Source organism: Pinus tabuliformis, chromosome 8 (assembly GCF_031772625.1).
Source record: "Pinus tabuliformis cultivar Carrire ecotype Pingquan chromosome 8, CPIR1, whole genome shotgun sequence".
In the NCBI taxonomy this organism is placed as follows: domain Eukaryota; kingdom Viridiplantae; phylum Streptophyta; class Pinopsida; order Pinales; family Pinaceae; genus Pinus; species Pinus tabuliformis.
This window is the reverse complement of record NC_142294.1, coordinates 848,828,193-848,850,351: the sequence shown is the minus strand read 5'-3', so window position 1 is coordinate 848,850,351 and position 22,159 is coordinate 848,828,193. Positions and strand designations below refer to the sequence as shown.

The window sequence follows — 22,159 nt, the reverse complement described above, 5'->3', positions numbered from 1 at the left end:
CCAGAAATTAAACTGATTGGTCTCCCTCAGTGTGTTCTCCAAGTGGCCCTCAAGCCTCCTCTTATACTTTTCCTGTTGACATCTCAACGGTCGAGATTAAGTCCCTAATCAACGACTAAGATTAGATCAGGCTTGATCCATGTCTTTGGGCCCATTCTAACACAGATTCATATTAATACACATTAATATTTTATTTTCCCTAAGTTTAGACTTAGGGACTTGATTAAAAATATTAATTATTTTAATATCTCCTGATCTGTTTAGAATTTTCCCAAACCCTTTTTGGGTATTGGAGATCTCATGTGCCCCAATCTTTCCACCAAATTTCGTGGCTAGAGCACATACAATGCTACCCCAAATCAACACGAAACCCTCTCCAGCACAATTGAAGCTCAACGTTGGCCCTTATGGCCTCTGTGTCAGCCTCTCTCTAACTTGCGTCAGCCCTAGGACCCTTTGCGTCAGCCCTCTAAAGCACTGCGTAGCCTTTGGGACCCTCTACGTCACTCTTGCAGCCTTTGTGTGGATGACGTAGTCCCTCTAGCCTTTGCATTGTTTCTGTTGGTCTCTGCGTAGCCTGGACTGGTTGTTGCTCTCGCTCTCTCTGCTTCTGCGCTGGTCTCTCGGTATTGTCTTTGCCTCTCTGCCTCATACTCACTGCCCCTTGCTGCTGATCACTGATTCAACTTTGCTTAGCAACCCCGCTCTAGCAAAATGAATGATTGATCACTCTGGTGTGTTCTCCAATTGACCTTCAAGCCTCTTCTTATACTTTTCTCGTTGGTCCTTTAATGGCCAAGATTAAATCTCTAATCAACGACTAAGATTAGATTTGGCTTGATCCATTACTTTTGGAACCTTTTAACCCAGTTTTATATTAATACTCATTAATATTTTATTTTTACTCCATTAAAAATATTAATTATTTTAATATCTCCCAAATCAGGTACAATCTGTCCAAACCATTTCGTGCTTTAGCCTCTCCACCAATTTTCATGGCTAGAGCACATCCAATGCTACCCCAAATCAACACTCATCTGCATGTGTCCCCTCCAATACCTCGCATGCCCTCCTGCCCTTGGAGTACTCCACCAACAACTAAGCCTTCCAATCATGGCAGATGCTCATGAGAGATTTGGTCTCTGAGATAGAGCATCGGCCACCACATTGTGCTTCCCCCGCACATACTCTATGTCAAAATCATAGCCCTGCACCTTGCTAACCCATCTCTATTGCCTGTCATTAAGGCCCTGCTGCCCCATGAAATGTCAAAGACTATTGTGATCAGTCTTCACTCGAAACCGGTTGCCCACCAAGTACTGGCGAAACTTGGCCAATTCATGCATAATGGCCAGCATCTTTTTGTCATATATGGAATATGACAGCTCATGCGGTAGGAGCTTCTGACTCTCGAAAGTTATGGGATGCCCCTCCTGTGACAATATTGCTCCAACTCCTACCACGGATGCATCACACTCCATCGTGAATGGTTGGGAAAATTCCGGAAGTGCCAAAACAGGGTAACTGCTCATCAATTCCTTGATGTGATCAAAGGCAACCTATGCTCCATCAGTCCATGCGAAGGCCCTCTTCTTGGTCAAGTTTGTCAAAGGCACTACCAGCTATGAGAACCCTTTGACAAACTTCCTGTAGTAGGTGCAAATGCCTAGGAAGCCCCTCAACCTAGTCACGTCTCGGGGTACTAGCCAATCCCAAATGGCCCGAATCTTCTCCTCATGGACTTTCACCCCATCTGCTCCAATGATATGCCCTAGGTAGAGCATCTTCTTCCAGGAATCCTGCAGAACGTGGGGGTTCTTCAATAGCCAAGGGGACAGTGGTTTCTTTCCTTCTCAATGCCTGGCTTATGATCATTTTGGCTAAGTGGAAACCCACCTTTTTGCTTGTTGCATAACGCCGAGCTTCGTACTCCTCGGGTGACATCCCCCATATGCAGATATCTGCATCGGGATAGACATCCGGGTCGGGAAACATTGAACAAACCTTTCCCCAACCTTTGACTTTCATAAAGTGCAGTTTCCCCCCAACGACCACGAACCTGAACTCTTTTAATAGCAGTATCTTTAGATCCTGAAAGGTGTATACGGGATTTCTGGAGAGCTTGGCATAAAACTGCTGCTGCTGTTGAATGCGCCATACCTCGTCCAAGTGTTGGAGGTGCTCCTCCCATGTCCGGCTATAGATCAGAATATCATCGAAGAACACTAGCACGAACCTCCTCAGTTGTCCCCAGAAGACATGGTTCATGCATGACCGGAATGTGGTCGGAGGGTTGGTCAGCCCAAATGGCATGACCAGAAACTCAAAGTGCCCCTAGTGGCACCGAAAAGTTGTGTTAGGGATATCCTGATCCCTCACCCTGATTTGGTGGTAGCCTGAATGCAAATCAATCTTAGAGAAGTACTTGGCTCCGCTAAGCTCATCCATCAACTCGTCAATGCGGGGAATAGGGTACCGGTTCTTTAGAGTCTTCCGGTTGAGGGCCCGGTAGTCAATGCACATCCAAAGGGTTCCATCCTTCTTCTTCACCAGCACCACCGAAGAAGCGAAAGGACTAGAACTTGGCTTGATATGGCCCAATGCAAGCAGCTCCTAGATGGCCTTCTCTTTCTCGTCCTTATAGGCTTTGGGATGTCTATGAGTAGTGATCACTGCCTGTACACCCGACTCCAACTAATTGGTGTGCTCAAATCCTCTATCTATTTGTGCCCTGGTGGAATGTCCCCAAAGACTACTGCATACCTGTCCAGCAAAGTCTGTATGTTTTTTGTTGGTGGCTGCGCCTGTCCCCTAGCCTCTGAGATCCTCAACTCAACTACCCATGCAATGTCCCCATGTCATAGGTCTGCCTCCATCCTGTGGGCCGAAATTGTCTGAGGTGGGTAAGACTGCATGCCTCTCAAGACTACCAGTTTTCCATCTGGCCCAATGAACTCCATCTCTGGTTTCCTCCAATCCATCGTGACTCGCCCAAGGGAATACAGCCATTGGACACCCATCACCACATTGGTGCCTGGCACATTGACCACAAAGAAGTGGTTCGTCATCAAGTAGTTCCCCATAACTACTGTCAAGGAGGTCACATATCTAGTGCACTGGATGGTACAGTCACCTAGCACTAGGACTAAGAAACCCTCGAACTCTGTTGTGGTGAGGCCCCTCCTCTGGACCAACTGGGCATCTATGAAATTGTGGTAGCCCCACTGTCCACCAGCACTGACACCCTCTGTCCCCGTACAATGCCTTTGATCCTCAATGTCAGTAACTTAGGAATCCCGCATAAAGAAGCAAGGACTCCTCTTGCTAGGGCAAGAGATGCCCCTCCGTGTGGAGGTGGTGGTGGTGGCCCTCTGTCTGCCGGACTCTCTCCATCTGTCCCACCGCAATCCTGCTCCACCTCATCCTCTTGGTCACTGTTAGAAAAGACCTCAATGTAGTCTGATCTACCTACAGTGCACTTATGGCCAAGTGCCCAGGGCTCTTTGCATGTGAAGCACAGCTTCCTCCTCCAGAGGTCCTTCCGTGTCTCCTCATCTAACTGCCCCCTCCCCTATGTGGTCCTCAACAGTGGGGGTCTAGTCTCATGCCCCTTCTGTGGGAAAGGTCGTGCAGGAAATGGTGCTTTAGTCTTGGGGATGGCCCCTTGTATATATCTGGCACACAAGATTGCTTCCTACAGTGTGGAGGGTATGCGCGACATCACCAGTCCACGCAGGGGCTCAAGCACGCCCTCAATGAAGGTATACACCCTCCTTACCTCAGATAGATCTGGGACCATCGCTGACACCCGCAAAAAATCTGAAAAGTATTGCTCTGGGTTGCCTCTTTGGCGCAGTTGTGTCAGCTCTCTGAAATAAGCCTTCGGATCCCTCTGATCAAATCACTCCACCACCCTCCTGGTGAAGTTCTCATAAGAAACTATTTGGGCATGCCCTAGGGTGGTCAAGCCATGAAACCACCAATCATGGGTTTTTCCCTCCATGTGCAGTGTGGCCATCTTAACGGCTTCTTGCTGTCATTCGATTGAGTTGAAAGTATGTGTCCATATTTTCAACCCAAGCCCTAGCCATGCACTTGGCAGTGCCATCAAAAGTAGGGAAATACATCCTCCCTATGGTTCTCTGCAACTCATAGTTCTGGGTCCCTTGTCTTCCGTACCCCTTGTTCTTCTGACTCTGCTTGAGCTTACGGTAATCTTTGAAGAAGAGGGCTTCTTTGAACTCTTCATCCATAGATTGCCACTCTTTGAAGTAATTCCCCATATGAGGAGGGTCTTCCTCCCTTGCAAGCTCGATTTGTGCCACTGGCACGAAAGAAGGTAGTATAGCCTAAGTCAGCACACTAATTGAAGGGCGTTGTGCTACTAGTGAGGTCCTTTCTAGGCATGGTCCTTTCTCTGTTTTGTGATTTGATCTCCTCTATCATGTCTTTCTGCCCCTTGGCCAAGTCACTCAAGGCTCTTAGGAGGCTGTTGAAAGCCATCTCCTCCCTGCTCTTAGGCTCTGCAATTTCCTCATCTTGGTGATTGTTTTCCCCCTGTCCTCTGTGTCTGGAGTAATCTCTAACTCCCTTTCTCTGCGCTTGTACCTCTGTCTACGGTAGTTGATGTTTTGCTAGTGCCCTTCTCTCATAGGAGACAATCCCCATAGTTGAGCCAATAACTAGGCTCGGATACCATTGTAATGTTCCTAAATAGGAATACAAGTGATATAAAGCAAATAAAACTATGCAACAGAATATAAAAATGAAATACACATTAAACACCCATGGAAATGTTGAGCCATATTATTAGAATTATGCAAGCAAAATACAATATATATCGAAATGGTGCACTTGAGCTTGTCCTAATGGACAAGCAAGACCAACCCCAGGTGGGAAAATGGCTGAGTTGAAGGCTACCCAGCTGCTGCACCAATCTGCACTGCACTGCCCCAGAAAACTATTGCACTATTGAACTTCGACTGGCCAGAAAATGCAATAAAACAGCCCAGAAATTTGTGTTCTTTTAACCCCAGACTCCTTGGACAAAACTTAGAAAAAACTCAGAAGGGAATTTAGTTGGTTTTGACTTTGGTTTTTCATCCCCCTTGGAGCCTCTCCCCAACTATGGCTGCCAGATTTGACCTATTGGAAACTGCCTGCAAATCCCTCTGCAAACTCCTCCCAAATGCTAGATTTACCTCTGCTATCCAACTCCTAACTACCCGGATGACTCTTGGCCAAGATCAGTTGCTCCCCAAGTCACCACGAATTTCTGTTGGATGGCCTTTGCGTTGTTCCTCTGCTTAGAAATGCGAATGACTGATGTGCTGGTTCAGCTAGCTGCAAAATCCAGCGAAAATGCCTACACTATGTTGCTCCCTCAGCTCCCGGATCTCCCAACAAGCAAAGAATCCCCTACTGGTCTTCAACTCCCTCTGTGTGTTTTCTGGATGCCCAGAAGTACGCACTTCCCTCTCTGCGCTGATGACTGAAGTGTGTTGCTGCCCCTGACTCCCTGAAACTCCTGTAGAACAGCCTCCCTAGGGCGGGCACGGATGGTCCCCCGAAGTAGAGGTTGAATCTCCCGCATGAGAGATTCGTGGCTAAACAGCCGGTAGACTTGCTAAATAACAAAGCATACAAGTGAGTGTTTGTTTGCAAATGTAGAAGATAGTCCAAAATGAGAGATGATCCCTCCTTATATTCCCTTGGGCCTCCTTAGCCTCATGTGGGCCCCTCCATCCACCCATTCGATTTCCCTCCAAGCATATCGAATGGCCAAGTTCGAATTCCCCCATGTGGGTGGCCCTGGCATCCCATTAGCTGCTAAATAAAGTCGAATTTGCCCCGAAGTTCCTAAGTCGAAGTGTGGGGTCCTCCTCCTAAGTCAAAATTGTGCCAAAAATGTTTAGTTGCACCCTGTGACTAATGTTTGTGAGAAGGGACACGACAAGCACCCAGTTGCAAAATTACCAAAGTACCTTTTGAGTGGAAGCCATCCTTTGTCCATGTGCTCATGTCGGATGGGTGAGAAACATATCATTGATGCAAGTGGCAGAGGTATAATGGCATATCATCTACGAGTGGTGGTTGTTAGGGGCTACTATAGTTGGCCAGCTGGCTATCAATAATAGGAGAAAAGTTTTCTCCTATAGGGTTACCCATTTCGGTGGGTAACATTTGGCTCCAACTTGGGGACATGAGCTCACCACAGAGCATATGATCCATATTGCTTGAACGAGAAGTTCATGAGAACTCTAGCAATCCCTGGGCTCGCAGACCTATAACCTACACATTGCAATCAACTTATTTGGGAGCATGTGCATTGGGTGTAGGGTATCATCTACGTTTTTCCTTAAGATAATAAATTTGTACTGAAAATAAAATCTATTCTAAATGCAATTTATTCTATCATGAAACATGATATTAATGATGCTAGAATGATCACACAAGATGCAATGCAACTAAACTACAATGCATATGATCAATGTATGTTAGTTTCCATCAAAGAATGTAAGGTTTCTCCCTTTCACTCGAGAAGGCAAAAGTTCACCATCACGCTTGGCAATGTAAAAGCATCCCACACCTACTTTCCCATGGATTCTAACAGGGATGAGGTCTTTATCAAGCAAAATGAGATCACCCACTCGATATTCTCTCTTTAAGTTTTTGGACCCATTGCTTCTTGGGAATGGTTGATCTCGAGTTTGACTTCTTGATTTGGAAGACCCCTTGAGAAGCATGAGGCTTAATTGGATGTGAATGCCCACAAGGATGCTTTTGATTCTTAACTTTTAGGGCTTTGATTATGTCAACATGGTCATTATGGGCATGGTAAGGGAATGGCTCAATGTCCTCTACATGATCATGCAACTGAGGTTCCCTATAGAAGACGAATGGTGTCCCATCAGATTCAAGGATGGTGGTATATGATAGATCCATTTGCAATTTTCCACCTATTGAAGCACACCACTTTCTTGACAATACATGCCCTAGGCATCTAACACATCAATGACCACAATATCCATTAATACAACAACATCTTTGTTAGCTGCCAAAGATGCCTTCACATCTTTAATGATACCATGCACAAGGATAGCCTTGGATGATGTTCATTTCTAATTAATGCATGACCTTTGATGGCATAACATTAGCAGAGGCACCTGAATCAAGCATGCAATTGTGGAATATGAGGTTATTTATCACCGGGGCCAATAAGATAGGCTCATGACCCTCATTTTTCTTATCAAAGCACATATTCTACAAAATAATAGGAGGATCATTAGGCTCATCTTCAAAACCCAAAGCCTTCTTAATTTTCTTCGTCTATAGAGGGAGCTTAGCCATATCTATAAGGAGGACTTGCACATTCACCTTAGCCAAAACATTACCCATGTCAACATCCGAAGCAATATCGTTATTTTTAGGTTTTCGTTTGGGTTTATTTTGAGTTTGCACATGGGAATTGTCCTTCCCTTGAGATGGATTTCCAAAACTAGATCTCACTTGAGCTTGGTCATTATTCCTTCTAGAATATTGAAGACCCTTAAATTTTCCACCATTTTCAATAGCTAGCACAAGCTCAACTTGATTAGTAGTAATAACATTATGGACTTGGCTAAGCTCTGGGTGGAAGTATGTATCCCCAAGCAAGATATTGAAGGGTGCACTATCTTCAACTATATTCAAGTGGTTAGGATTTTCTTCCTCCTCTTCTTGACTATAAGGATTATCTTCTTGAGGGTGAGTCCATCAGAAGATTGACAATAAGGAGACTCTTCTTGTCTTACCAGGTTGGTAGGGGCAATATTGTTGGGAACACTTTGTTGAGTGGCATGGTCTCCCTCAATGGTCTTCCTAGTGAAGGACATGTCCTTATTAAATTGATTTTTAGGAGGAAAATTCAGCCTTGATCCCCTCTCCCTCTATCATCCATATCTATTCATTAGAGTCTTTTGACTTTAAATTATTTCATTGGTAAACTTGTCAAACTTTTGGGAAAAGGCTTGCATAACCGGTTCAACCTGAGATCTAGGCTTTGTTTTAGAATACTCCCTGACCTTGGGATAATTGAATAAATCAGATCTTGCAACATTCAGATTTTGTTCAATTTCAGCAGTGATCTTCTTAGCCTCTGCCAAGTTATTAGGGTTCTTATCTCTAAGGGCACAAGTCAAATGTCCATGGAGAGAACTAATGTATCTATCAAGAGTGGCATCATTAGAGGGTTTAAATCTATCAAGGACCTTTCTAAGGAGGTTATCAAATCTTTGAGTAAATTCCTTTACAGTCTTTGTTACTGCAAGGAATCTCTCAAGGAGGAGATTGTTGACTTCTGGTAGCATCGGATGTGCTCTAAGCCTCAAAATTTGCAGGGAGGCTTGGACATATGTATTCCACAATACCCAGAAATCGTTTTGGGAAATTCCACCCGAAATCAATTTTATTAAAATAATTAATTATTTTTAATGGGTGCCTAAGTCTAAACTTAGGAAATTAAAATAATTAAAGGGTATTAATCAAACTGTGGGTGAAACTTCTAGAAGAAGACGAGGATCAAGCCAAAATGATTTGAGCCATTAATTAGAATCTAATCTAGGCCGTTGATTCTCAAAAAAAGGATTATAACAAGAGGCTTGATGGGCATTCAGAAAACACATCGAGTGGGAGATCAGAGATTGAATTTCTAAACAAAGAACTGCAGTAGTTGCCGAAGAGTAGTTCGAAGTCATTTCTTTCAGTGAGGGGTAGGGATAGTTTCGGTTGGATATTTCTCCTAATCTGGGAATACACAACAGAGGAGGCAGAGAGAGATCTAGGAGAGGCAGCGTAGAGGCTACGCTAGGCAACTTAAGCTAAAGCAGAGGCAACGCAGAGCCTTGAGGAGATCCGTATTTTTGCTAGAGAGGTCGATCTCTGAATCCGAAAGCGGGGGTGTGAGACCGAGAGGACAGAATCAAAGTCTCAGAGGCAAATCGATCAGCAGAAGGGGTGACGTTGTCCCTAGAAGTTGTGATGTTGGACCTATGCAGTGACTGCGCATAGGCAGCCAGGGACAAGCCATTTTGTGGTTGGATCAGTCGAGATCGTCAATCACAGTGTGAGGTATTTCTCACCAATCTTTTGTTAGTCATATTCTCTATACTGGATAGCCAACAGGGCATCCAGAGATTGTATTCAGAAAACTACTGCTTAATAATACAAACCCTCAATTGCTGCACTGGTTTTCTCGCATTGGGTTTTTCCGGGGACATTTGTCCAAAAATAATTGTGTAATGTGTTGTGTATTTCTTTCTTGCTCAATTACTTGTTTCCGCATATAATTTTAATTGGTGAAGGTTGCAGTGTATTAGTTTCGATATTTGTTGTAGGAAGCAGTAAATAATTTGTTCAGTAATTAACAAATAGAAGGAACTTAATCAGTTGCTGCAGTAGAAATTTGGGCTTCCAAATTTTCACATGGTATCAGAGTTGCAGGTGAAGCAAGAGAGCAGAGCCAAAAGAACCCAGCGCTGAAGAGGAGGAGGGTCGAAGTGCTGCGTAGGCAACAAATCGAATCCCCAGAGGGATTGCGCAGTCCAGGACAGGAGGGAAAAAATTTCGAGGAAGGGCTCTCTTTGAGTGAGTCGACAAAGAGGTAAGACTTCCAGATTGAAGTTTGACAGTGTCAGAGGGAGCAGTGCAGAAGCTTCAGCGAAGAGGAGGTTTCTAGTGTGACGCAGTTTTCTGCATCAGTTGTTGGGGCAGAAAAATGTCAGAAGGAAGAAGAGAGACATTGTTGAGGGAACTCTTCCTCAGAGGACTTCCAGCCAAGAAGTCTAAAAACTCATTTGTTGAGCAGCAGCATCTGGGAGTGTGTAGGCCAACCCAGCAGCACCGCAGAGGAGAGAGGAGGCAGTTCGTTGGCAGAGATGGTAGCTAATGGGTTGCGAGATCAGGATCGGTTGGAGGGTGCATCGAACTATGTCATCTGGAAGGCAAGTATCTCATGCCTTCTAGATGATCACAATTTGAAAACCTATGTCGACAGTGTGGTAGTTGTACCCACGTATCCATATCCACTCAAGAAGTACAAGGTTGAAATGGCAAAGGCCAAATGATTAATCCTCAACGAAGTGAGAGATCACGTAGTATGTCACATTGTCGACAAGGATATTGCTCGACAGATGTGGGAAGCATTGGCAACGCTATACAAAGGATCTTCCAAGTAGCGGAAGATGTACTTGGAGCAGAAGATGAGATCCACGCAAATGCAGAAGGGGGAACACATTGATTCGTTCCTAACGAAGCTTCAGGAGATTCGAGACTCGTTCGTAGATGTGGGGTCAACACCTCAGCCTACCGAGATGGTGAGGCTAGCCCTAAATTCATTCTCAGAAGAATGGCAAGTGTTTGTCCAAAGCATCCTAAGTAGAGAAAGATTGCCAGATTGGGAAGGGATGTGGGCCGCTCTTCAGCAGGAAGAGATGCGGAGAGACTTAGTCAAGTGCAAACTTGATAGTAACAATAGCAGCAGTGGGTCGAAGCCGAAGGAGGAGGATGAGAATGTAGCCCTCACATCTAAGGGGCAATAGGAGCAGCGAAAGAAGAAGAAAGATGTTTCGAAGATCAAGTGCTTCCGGTGTGGCAAACTTTGTCACTACACTACACAGTGTCCTCTCAAGAAGAAGGACAAGGATGAGAAGCATGATCCGAAGGCTGCATCCGCATAGATCGAGGAGGAGGAGTTTGCCATGATTTCCCAGAGGTGGAATGATCTAGAACCGTAGTTCGAAAGGACTGCAGATGGGTAGGATCCTTGAGGAGTCCAACTCTTGGATCAATACCTTGCTATGAGAGCCCAGATCAGAAGTAGCAGGATGAACAAGTGTTAGTTGGTGCAGAGGATTGTCAGAGTGATAGTTGCAGTGGCTAGGAGCGCCAAAGACTGAGCAACGCAAAGCTAGAGTTGGAAACAATGCAATTGGCATAGAGCAGAGTCAGCAGCAACGCAAAGGCTTCAGAGGGTCAACGCAGAGACTAGCAGCAGTCAGAACTCGAGAAACAAATGCATCATACTGAACACCTGTTCAATAATTTTGGATGCTTTTCCATTGTTGATGCAGTAGCAGTTGGAGAAGATTGCAGTGCAGATGGAGTGTTGGCAGTGGCAGTGTCAGCAGCAGCACAGATGCAGAACTTATGAGGGTTGCAGTACAAATGCAGTGTTGGCAGTGGCAATGTCAGCAGCAGTACAGATGCAGCAATTGTGCAGTAGTTGATGAGCAGCGATGTCAGACATCAGCGGCGCAAAGGGAGATGTTACAAAGAAGGGTGATGCTTTATCAAGTTGCATTACTAGAGAACATTCCTCGCTAAGAGGGAGTGTTGATTTTTGGTAGAATCAGATGTGCTCTAAGCCTCAAAATTTGCAGGGAGGCTTGGACACATGTATTCCTCAATACCGAGAAATTGTTCTGGGAAATTCCACCCAGAATCAGTTTTATTAAAATAATTAATTATTTTAATGGGTGCCTAAGTCTAAACTTAGGAAATTAAAATAATTAAAGGGTATTAATCAAACTGTGAGTGAAAACTTCTAGAAGAAGACGACGATCAAGCCAAAATGATCTTGAGCCATTGATTATAATCTAATCTAGGTTGTTGGTTCTCAACAGAAGGATTATAAGAGGAGGCTTGATGGGCATTTGGAAAACACATCAAGTGGGAGATCAGAGATCGAATTTCTGAAGAGAGCAGCACAACAGTTGCCAGAGAGAAGTTTGAAGTGATTTCTTGCAGTGAGGGGCAGGGATAGTTCTAGTTGGAGATTTCTCCTGATCCGGGAATACTCAGCAGAGGAGGCAGAGAGAGATCCGGGAGAGGCTACATTGGGCAGCGTAGGCTGACGCAGAGGCAGTGCAGAGCCTTGAGGAGATCTGTATTTTTGCTGGAGAGGTCGATTTCTGAAGCTGGAAGTCGGGGTGTGAGACTGGGAGGACAGAATCGAAGTCTCAGAGGCAAATCGATCAGCAGAAGGGGTGACGTTGTCCCTAGAAGTTGTGACGTTGGGCCTACGCAGTGACTGTGCAGAGGCAGCAAGGGACAAGCCATTCTGTGGTTGGATCAATCGAGATCGCCAGTGATAGTGTGAGGTATTTCTCACTAATCTTTTGTCAGTCATATTCTCTGTACTGGATAGCCAGCAAGGCATCCAAAGATTGTATTCAAAAAACTACTGCTTAATAATACAAACCCTCAGTTGTTGCACCGGTTTTCCCGCATTGGGTTTTTCCAGGGACATTTGTCCAAAAATAATTGTGTAATGTGTTGTGTATTTCTTTCTTTCTCAGTTACTTGTTTCCGCATATAATTTTAATTGGTGAAGGCTGCAGTGTATCAGTTTCTATATTTGTTGTAGAAGCAATAAATAATTTGTTCACTGATTAACAAATAAAGGAACTTAACTAGTTGTTGCAGTAGAGATTTGGGCTTCCAAATTTTCACAGAGACCTCCATCCATTGTTGTAGCCCACCTCTTCTTGAATGCGTTGTGAAAGGTATCCCAATCAGGAACCCTTCCTTGGGGTAAGCTAAGACACCTATTGGGAAGAAAACCCTCCCTCAAAATACAATGTGTACTATGTCTACTATGTAGTTGCTATGAAGAAGGATTGTGTTGTTGATCAATGAAATCATGTATCTGTCTTCAAATCTATCTTATGCCATCATATGAGAAGCATTTTGATTTTGTTTGAACATTATACTTGCTTACAATCACAGTGAGAGCTTGTGGAGTACCACAAAATTGAAAACTAGTTCTCTGTCTTGGCAATATTACCCACTAGCTCACTAGATACCTGTAAAGTATAATGTGCCCTCCATAGCTTGCAATCTAGATCTGCAATAGGTTGTTGATGGACATTTAAATCAGATCCTAAAGGTTGATTAGAAATATGATCCAAAGAGTATTGAAAATCATCTCGGAGATCTCCCTTAGAAAGAGGTGTTGGAGAAATCATTATAGTAGGACTAGTGCAAGGTACCAAACAAGAAAAAGAATGCTTTGATGCAACCATATGATTAGAGGAACCCGAATCTAAAATCCATTTATTAGATGATGAAGCAATAACAGTCAAAACATGACCCATACCTTGATCCTTTGGTGTGTTGTCTTTAGACTTCTTGAGACTTTTTGGGATGAAGTCATCTAGTGTCAATTTTTGTAGCTTTGGCAGTTACTTCTGCACAATCCTTGTGTCTAGGCGTGCAGAAGTTGCCCACATTCTCCTTAGAACACTTGCTCAAGTGTGAGCAAATGGCTGATGTAACTTAGCCTAAGTCTAACTTAGCAAAAAGCACACATTAATATGTTAGCTTATTGAGCTAAAAGAAACTTAGGAAAAGTAGAGTAATTTACTTTAGTGAATAAGTTTTCATCTTAGTCATTGATCTAAAGTGTGTTGGATCTAATCTCAATCGTCAATCACTTTGGGATTGGGGTTAGGATTAGGATTTTGGCTCAAATTTATAAAAGCAAGGTTGAGGAGGAGGAGGAGAAAACACACTATACAACAACACTAACCTTAGGAGGAGGAGAAGACACATTATACAACAGCACTAACCTCAAGAGGAGTGTGATACTCTAGTGTGTCGAGTCCGAGGAAGTGCAAAGAGGCTGGAGATCCATATCTACAAAGAAGATCGAGCATTGATCTAGGGTAGATTTGTTGGATCAAATCTAGGTTTATTTTGTATTCTATATTTTCTCAGTTAGGCAATTATCGCAGGATGGGAGCCCAAGTAGGCTTAGAGTCATTTTAATGATGAACTTATTTGGTTAGGCAAAAATTTGTTTGTGTCATTGTTTCATGTGATTGATTATTTAAATTTTCTTTTGGTAAATATTTTATTAGGAACCTAGTTTTGTGTTTATTCAATAAATTTCTATTAGGAATTAAATACCAAGTGTTAGGTTCGCAGGAAATCTGACATCTAGATTATGCTGCTGAAGTACTTTGGTCATGAGATCGATTTCCTTCACCATACAAGAACTCTCTGAATGAAATCATCTATAATAGTTGCAGTTTGTTCTCTCCTTAGATTTTCCTCCCTTGGGGTTCAAAGACTCAATTCTTTCTCCATGATCCCTTGTGTTATGCTTGCTCTTCTTGTTGTCATCCTTCACTGTAAGCGCATGCGCATTGGAAGACTTAAAGGCCCCCGTGTGAATGAGCTTATTCTACTCAAGTATCAAGGAATCAATAAAATTATACATAGATGGCATCTTCCAATTTTTATCAATGGAGAGTCAAATGGTATGGAACGAAGAGATAAAGATAGAATATTCATGACCCAATTTAGAAAGTACTAAGGATAAGTTGTTCCTCTTTCCTGTCTATGCCACAAGCTTTTACCTGAGTCATCAAAGTCTTGAACCTAGAGAATAATTCCTCTAGGGTCTTGAAATGGTTGGGATCTAGAGTGATTAGCTCATTCTCTTGCTAATGGCCTCTCAACTTATCTTGTTTGCCAAACAATCCCTCCAATTTTGTCCATATGTCATGAGGAGTTGCATGTGCTTCTACATGAAATAATAAATTAGGGGAGATAAACAAACACATTATCTCATAGTGTTATCGATTATGTTGGAGTACTTTGACTTCTTTACAACTGAATTGGGCTCTACTTCAGTCCCCATAGTGTTCCTATAGAGTCCCTTATTGTGTAGTAACAATAGGACCTTTGGTTTTCACTCAAAGTAATTAAATGGAGTTAGAACCACATTGATTGTTGGGTTGTTCAAACTTGTAAAACCTGCAATGATATGTTAGTACTCCCCACCACACTCTAATGCTCTTATACCATGTTGGATTTTAAGCACAAGCACAATATCTATTGTGTAAAAAATACTACACTAGCAATTGCATAACAAGAAAGCAAAGAAAATGAAATTGCACTAAAAAAGACTAAGTAGCTGAAAAGACAAATTCGAATTACTCATGAGCTCTTCCATGTGTTATCTTTTGACATTAGTACATATATATAACACTCCTTGAGAGGGAACCAATGCGCACTAGGTTGGGGTTCTGTAGTTCATGCATAGTAGAAAATAGAAAAGTGGTTTCCCTAATTAGCTAGTAGCTTGAATTAGAATAGGAGACCCTAAAGTAGAGAGGGAGAATCTAAAATAGGGTTGACTAAATATAAGTGGAGTCGAAAATAAGTTAACTAAAGTGTAGACTTCCTCATGCAATTCCTAACTCATAAATAGCAAGAAACCTCCAAAAATAAGATTGAAATTCAAAGGATAAGGCTGGTAGGTGAGTGGATAAGGTAGTCTCCTAAAATAAGAAAGGGAACGTGCATTTGTAATTAGGGACCTTAGGGATAAGGTAACGTGCAATAATGGAGTGGAAATTGATATGTCACTACCTAATCAATGCCCAATTATCGCCGCATGTCATCTCGGGTTCATCCCTGCTAAAGATAAACTTACTGAAAATAAAAATTGCTAGTTTTAGGTGATGATCCCAAATGGTTGAATGTCTAGTAGTGAAAGAAAAGTGATCATATGTGGCCCTAATATTGTATGGAAGAGGGTTAAATGATATCATAATTGAGCACTGAGAACCTGATAAGGTCCTTAGTGTGCATGTACCCCAAGAAGGGGGTTGTCTACTCTTGACCCTCGGATTAGTCTCCCAATCTTCAAAGGTCAACAACCCCCTGGATATCATCTTTGTTTATGCATTTTTGGCTCACATATGGACTTCACTCGATGCTATTTTGGTTATATGCACCCTTACTTACTATATACATGAGAAATGCATATTTGTGTCTAATGGTTTGGATTTACACACATACACATATAAATTTGAAGATTTTATGTATCTTTTGGTTGACCAGTTTTTGTTTCTGGTTTTTTATTGGTCCCTCTTTTGGGATCAACCAGTTCAGTTATTGGTCCAGTTCTGATAACATTGATACCAAAGTATTTATAATGCAAGAAATAACAAGGAGAAAGATGAAGGGTTGGGGGCACTTGTGCACTCTAGTTGAATTGCACCTACAAACCCTAAAAGATGAAGGAAGACATCATGTAAAATGATACTCAAGAATTAACATGTTTTGATTGATAATAGATTGTATTCTTAGAAGTGAGTGGGGAAGACCGCTTCTAATACGACTCCCATAGTAACACCTCTCCACTAACATAGTGGCGAACCATTAATGCATGTACCTAATTCATATCCACTTAGTGAGAACTCATTAATGTTGATTTGGGGTAACATCGGATGTGCTCTAGCCACGAAAATTGGTGGAGAGGCTAAAGCACATGAGATCTCCAATACCCAGAAATGGTTTGGGCAGATTCTAAACAGTTTGGGAGATATTAAAATAATTAATAGTTTTAATGGAGTCCCTAAGTCTAAACTTAGGGAAAATAAAATATTAATGTGAATTAATATAAAATTGTGTTAGAAGGGTCCAAAAGTCATGGATCAAGCCAGAGTTATTCTTTGCCGTTGATTAGAGACTTAATCTCGGCCGTTGATTTGTCAATGAGAAAAGTATAAGAGGAGGCTTGAGGGTCATTTGGAGAACACACTGAGGGAGACTAGTGAGTTCAATTTCTGGAGCGGGGTTAGCTGAGAAATTCGAACTATTGGTCTAGTGAGCAGTGAGGAGGCAGCAAGTACGGGACAAAGAGATGGGATTAGCCACTGGAGACCAACGTTGAGGCAGGAGAGGCAGACACAGAGGCAGTAGGACGCTGCGCAGTCACTAGAGGGCATGCATGGGTGACGCAGAGAGGCCCAGGGCTGACGCAGAGTGTCTAGGAGCCACGCAAAGGTCAGCCAAGTTGACGCTGGGACTAGGAGAAGTGATGGAGAATTTTTTTCTCTGTGGCTAAGCGAGTTTGGCACCTTGTTGTACTGAAGAATTGTTGAATAATAAAATCTTCCCTTGCTGCACCGATTTTCCCACATTGGGTTTTTCCGGGGACTGTTGTCCAAAATATCTGTGTCAATGTGTTGATTCTTGTACATGTGTTTGTTTCTGTATTACGGTGTGATATTTGCAACAGAATTTATTTTAATGTTTATTGAAGGAATTTCATAAATAATTTATTGAAGAATAAGTAGGAAAAGTAAATCAGATGTTGCAGTGATAGAATTTTCACAATTCATATGAGTAAGTAACAACTCTTAAAAACCCTTAACTAATTTAGTGACAGGGCATTAATGGTTTTATAAACAAAATAGCTGATGTACAAAATATGTCATTTACATGTACACAACATTGAGATGGCCCAATGTGCTGGCCAATTCCTCTTCAATAGAGTATCTTTCATAAAACCAGTCTAACCATTGTTCCCTATCGAATTGATCCTTCTCCTTGAACCTTCGCATGTGAGGATCCTCAATACTTGGGCTTTGTAAATATAAGTAGTGGACTAGCATTATTCCATATAGTGCCTAGCATTCACATATGCATGTGCATACATTCTTCACCAAGCTGCTAGCACCAATGGATATGATAGAAACTATCTTTCGTTCTCACTAGAAGCTCTTGAAAATTTCAGTCATCTGCAATGGTGCCAGATTTTGTTTAGAAAGAACGGGAGTGCACAACTGATGACCAATAAACAAGCATTCTTTCAACAGCAAGAAAATGCTACATAAGGATAGCTAGGTATTGATCATTTGTTGAGCTCTAAGCACACTTAAGGCCTGTAACCATTCGTGAAAGGCTGCTAGGAGACATAACTTTACGCTAGACAAACTCAACATTAATGCCATTGTAATCACTTTAAAATTTGAGTATATATATAAGGCATTGTCTAACTATTCTATGCTTTGGCATTTTTAGCTGGGATTTAGCAAAATAATTTTTGGTTAGATTGTGATTTTTTGTTATTTCAAATGTGTTTTCCAATGCATAAATGGATTCAGCATCCTATAAAACCCCGGGGGAATTTGGATTATGCAGACTTCACAACTCAAACTTGTGATTACAACAAATCCCTGCCAAATTTCAGGCAAATTTGACTGGAAAATATGCCTGAAAAAAGTTCCAAAATGTAGAAGAGCTAGACTACTTTCATTTATAAGATGACAAGTTTATTTCCCATGTATTAATCGTCCAAGTAATATCCTACTAATAAATTAACAGGATTGTATATATTATAAACACAGCTACATGTAATAATAACATTGATTTGAACAGCCATTAGGACAATAATCAATTAGATGGCTAGGAGTCATTTTCAGAAACTCTTTATGTTTTATCGATTTATCAAATTAATAAATTAATAATCAAGTGAATAAATCTCAGTATTATCAAGCATTTTGCCTAAATGCCCTTATTTTGTGGCATAATCCTCACTTACTGCCTTCTCCAGCTTGCACAGACAGATGGGTCTTCAGCTGCTCCTCCGGCTGTTCTGCGTATTCTCAGCTTCAAAGCTTGTAGAGGTACAAGTTAAATTATGTGTTAATAACTAATATTTGCAACAAGGTCTAGTTTTATTATTCTAATTGAATTCTTGAATAGGTGCAATCATGTTTGGAGATTTGCTGTTGCCATCGGAATGTGCACTTCTTGTAGAGGAGTTAAAGAGAACATCTCTTTGTTTCCAGGTATGTGATGCTGAAAGATCTGAGATATCACGTAACTTTTTAAGATTTCTGTATTTCTCATTCTTAGATTTTATAATAAAACATAAGCAGTTTACTGAATGCCAAAAGGAATTATTTCATTGTAGTGTGCTCATGGTCGGCCAACAACAGTTCCCCTGGTCAATCTCGAGGCTTTGCATAGGGAACTAGAGAAATTTGGGAATTCCGAAAGGGTACTGAACCAGTTAGAAATAACGAATGGCAATGTTGCAAAGTATACAAGAAAGTGTTGGCATGGACTTCAAAAGCATCGTGCAAACCTTGAGCGAACCAAAATGCGGTTAAATTGAAACTGTCAAAGTTAATTTTAAATTTGAATATGTTTTGAATAAATATTATTCCATTTCAGTTTCTGTATATTATTAATGTGCCAGAAAAATCTAGTTGAGGATAAATATGTGTACATGTACGAGTTATTCTTTGTTAGCAATGTCCCATTTCATAATGATTCTATATCAAATGTTTCTTGTGCCCATTAGAAAGTTGACTTTCTAGAGAGCATTTCAGTTTAGTGCTTCGTATTTAGTAGGATTAGATGGTCTAGAACTGAAAACTGTGTCAGGATTACAGAGCAACATTCAATTTTAGTAAAATGAACATGTTCCATTTGAGAAGTGTTCTTATTGTATGGAAACAATCTGACTACTATTATTGATCTTTTATTAATTATTATCAAAAAGGGAGAAATGTTCAAGTTTTATATTGGAGTTACTATGAATAACTCACCTAGTAGCTAACCGTGTATTGGTAGTGAAGCTGGTCAACATCTTGTTGAATGTATTAAGCTGCTAGTGTTTGAAACATGTTAATGGATTCTACAATTACACAAAATGCCATTATGTAAGAGTTACAATGAATAACTCACCTAGTAGCTAACCGTGTATTGATAATGAAGCTGGTCAACATCTTGGTGAATGTATTAAGCTGCTAGTGTTTCAAACATGTTAATGGCTTCTACAATTACACACAATGTCATTGATGTAATGTGAAAAGGATGATAATTAGCATTCACAATTGCAGCTACAATGTCCTAAAAGAAAATCCAACCCAATTTGCCACCTCCATCTTCATCTTCCATCCTCCATTTGAAATGTCCACTTCATTCTCATTTATATTTTTATATGGTTCCTGTCTGAACATTTGCTTCCCTTAGTGCTCTTTTGCAAGCATAATCTGTGCTCTTTTTAACTTGCGTAAACTATGTTTTCTTTGTTGATCTTGATCACTGATCAAGTTAAAGCAGTCATTTTTGTTAATTGGTGTTGGTTGTCACTGTAAACTGGACTTTGATATTTATAAAGCATTGTATGTATGTTGAAATGAGAGTAAGTAGAATTTCCATCCAATGCAGTGTGAATTAGTCGTTATCAAAAACATGAACCATACTTTATAATATAGGAAATTCAAGCATACATCAAACTCCAAGCAATTGGAAATTAAATATGCATCTCTAAATATTCAATAGAGAAGCAAATGTGGGGTAATTCTGAGTGACGCGATCAGGGACTACTCAAAACACAAAATGCAAGTATGGTGGCAGTTTCCCATCTTTGCAGATCTGTATGGAAATTTCTTCTCTCTAAAAATATCCAAGTAGATATGTTAAAATTGGCAACTAGGGCCAAACTCCATGTGGGTCACCTTATCTATAGAAGTTGATATTTTTCTTGGATTCCTCTCTTCGAAAGGTGTAGGATTGATCTAAAGATCATCCGATTCCAACATGTATTTATGGAGATATGAATTTATTTATATTATTTGACAATTTCTCAAAGTCAGCTAACAACCAAATAACCCCTAGCTCAACCTCAACATTGCATTTAAATAGAGGCCTCAAGTCATTTGTTACACACATCTCTCACATGATCTCTCTCTCCACATGTTTTGGGTTTGTCTTCTCTCAAGGGAGACGTTGTGGAAAGAGTCATCAAAGAGAGTCCTAGCCAATGTTACTTGGGAGCGGGAGCGGGAGCGGGAGCGACCATTTTCAGAAGCCCCCGGTTTGGGAGCGAATCGGGGAGCGATTTTTTAAAAATATATATATATTTTATATTTTTTAATTTTTGATACATATATGTCAACAAAAACATGTAGAATGATGAAATAGACATAAAAAACATAAAAAAAACATAAATTGATCATTGAACCATATCACATCAATCATTTAGAAATTATAATCGTCATCAACCATGTCCACAAGTTAGTAAAATACATATTACAACTGCAACATATTGAGTCTTATAAATCATGATTCATCAAATTCAATATTAAAGTTTCAACTTCAAGCTTTCAGAATTGAAAATTCAATAACATTTATCATCATTGATCACCAAAGTAACAAGTTGTACTTGTAAGCCAAGTTTAACCATTACAAGAAGTAATATCGAAGATATTTCTAAGTCCTAACTTCTAACTGTTAACATGATATGAAATGTTAAAAATTTATAAAATGAAACATGAATAATGAGATGAAATGAAACAACTTTAGTCTTTCACAAAGCATCATATTCATAATTCACAATCATTACCAATGAGTTATAATTGCCAAGGCCCAACTTCAAACTTCAAATTTTCATTGTCACAGTGATATAATGTTTACAAAAAATATCATAATGTCATAATGATATGAAAGAGTCAAGAGTCAAGGACTCAAAACTCAACAGTTATGAACATTGAAAACTAAAGTCTAATAGAAACTAAAAAAGACAAGTAAACTGTAAATCTACAAGTGGCCCTTGCCATGAGAGTCTCCAGGAGTATAAGCAGGTCGTGGTGGTCTTCTAGGAGTCTCCCGCATAGATCGACGACCAGAACTAGAGCCTCCACGCGAGGGTGTCGATGGAGGTGGCGACAGCAATGGAACAAGACTCGGGCCCCAAGAACTGCTACTGGATGGTGGAGGTGGAGGTGGCAGGGCTGCTGCAGCTGCTTCATTTTCATCCCGTACAAGCTCCTCTTCTAGTTCTTCAATATGTACAATGCCATCCTCCAAATTGTCGTCCTCAGAGTGATTGTCCCAAATTTTATATGTGGGATCTTCATTAGCCTGATCACAGTAATGGCTCAACAACCTCAAGTTGTAGTGCACATAAACCAAGCTTTCTGCTCGGTTTTCGTTGAGTCTGTTTCTTTTCACATTATGTATATAACTGTAGGTGCTCCAACACCTCTCTGCAGAAGAAGAATTTACAACCTATGAAAGAACTTTTTTTGCCAATTTTGGCAAAAGTCCGTGGCCGCCATATGTTTCCCACCATGTGAGAGAATCAAATTTGTCTTTGTCGTCCATTGCATGGAAGTTACCATACAAACCACTGCCACTGAAGTATCTGCCTATTTCAAGGTGCACAGCTGCACATTCCTCCCTGTCAGGCACCAACTTTTCTAATGCTTCCAGATATCCTCTAGTTACCTCTTGATCTAAATGGGGTTTGGTCCTAACACCACCCCCTGCAGCAGGTTTGCCCAACCAAGATTCTGAGTAGTATTTT

General features: G+C 41.1%; 1 protein-coding gene across 4 annotated transcripts in view; it reads left to right on the top strand.

Moving 5' to 3' along the window:
* Nucleotides 1–19,155, top strand: part of MLH3 (MUTL protein homolog 3) — a 474,897-nt gene extending 455,742 nt beyond the window's left edge. For all 4 annotated transcript variants that reach the window (XM_089372967.1, XM_089372964.1, XM_089372965.1 and 1 more), the window contains 3 exons: nt 18,392–18,464; nt 18,544–18,629; nt 18,755–19,155. In XM_089372967.1, coding sequence (XP_089229093.1) covers nt 18,392–18,464; nt 18,544–18,629; nt 18,755–18,958 — 363 coding nt within the window. In that variant the 3' untranslated portion in view covers nt 18,959–19,155. The remainder of the gene's footprint in view (nt 1–18,391; nt 18,465–18,543; nt 18,630–18,754) is intronic.
* Nucleotides 19,156–22,159: the final 3,004 nt, after the last annotated feature.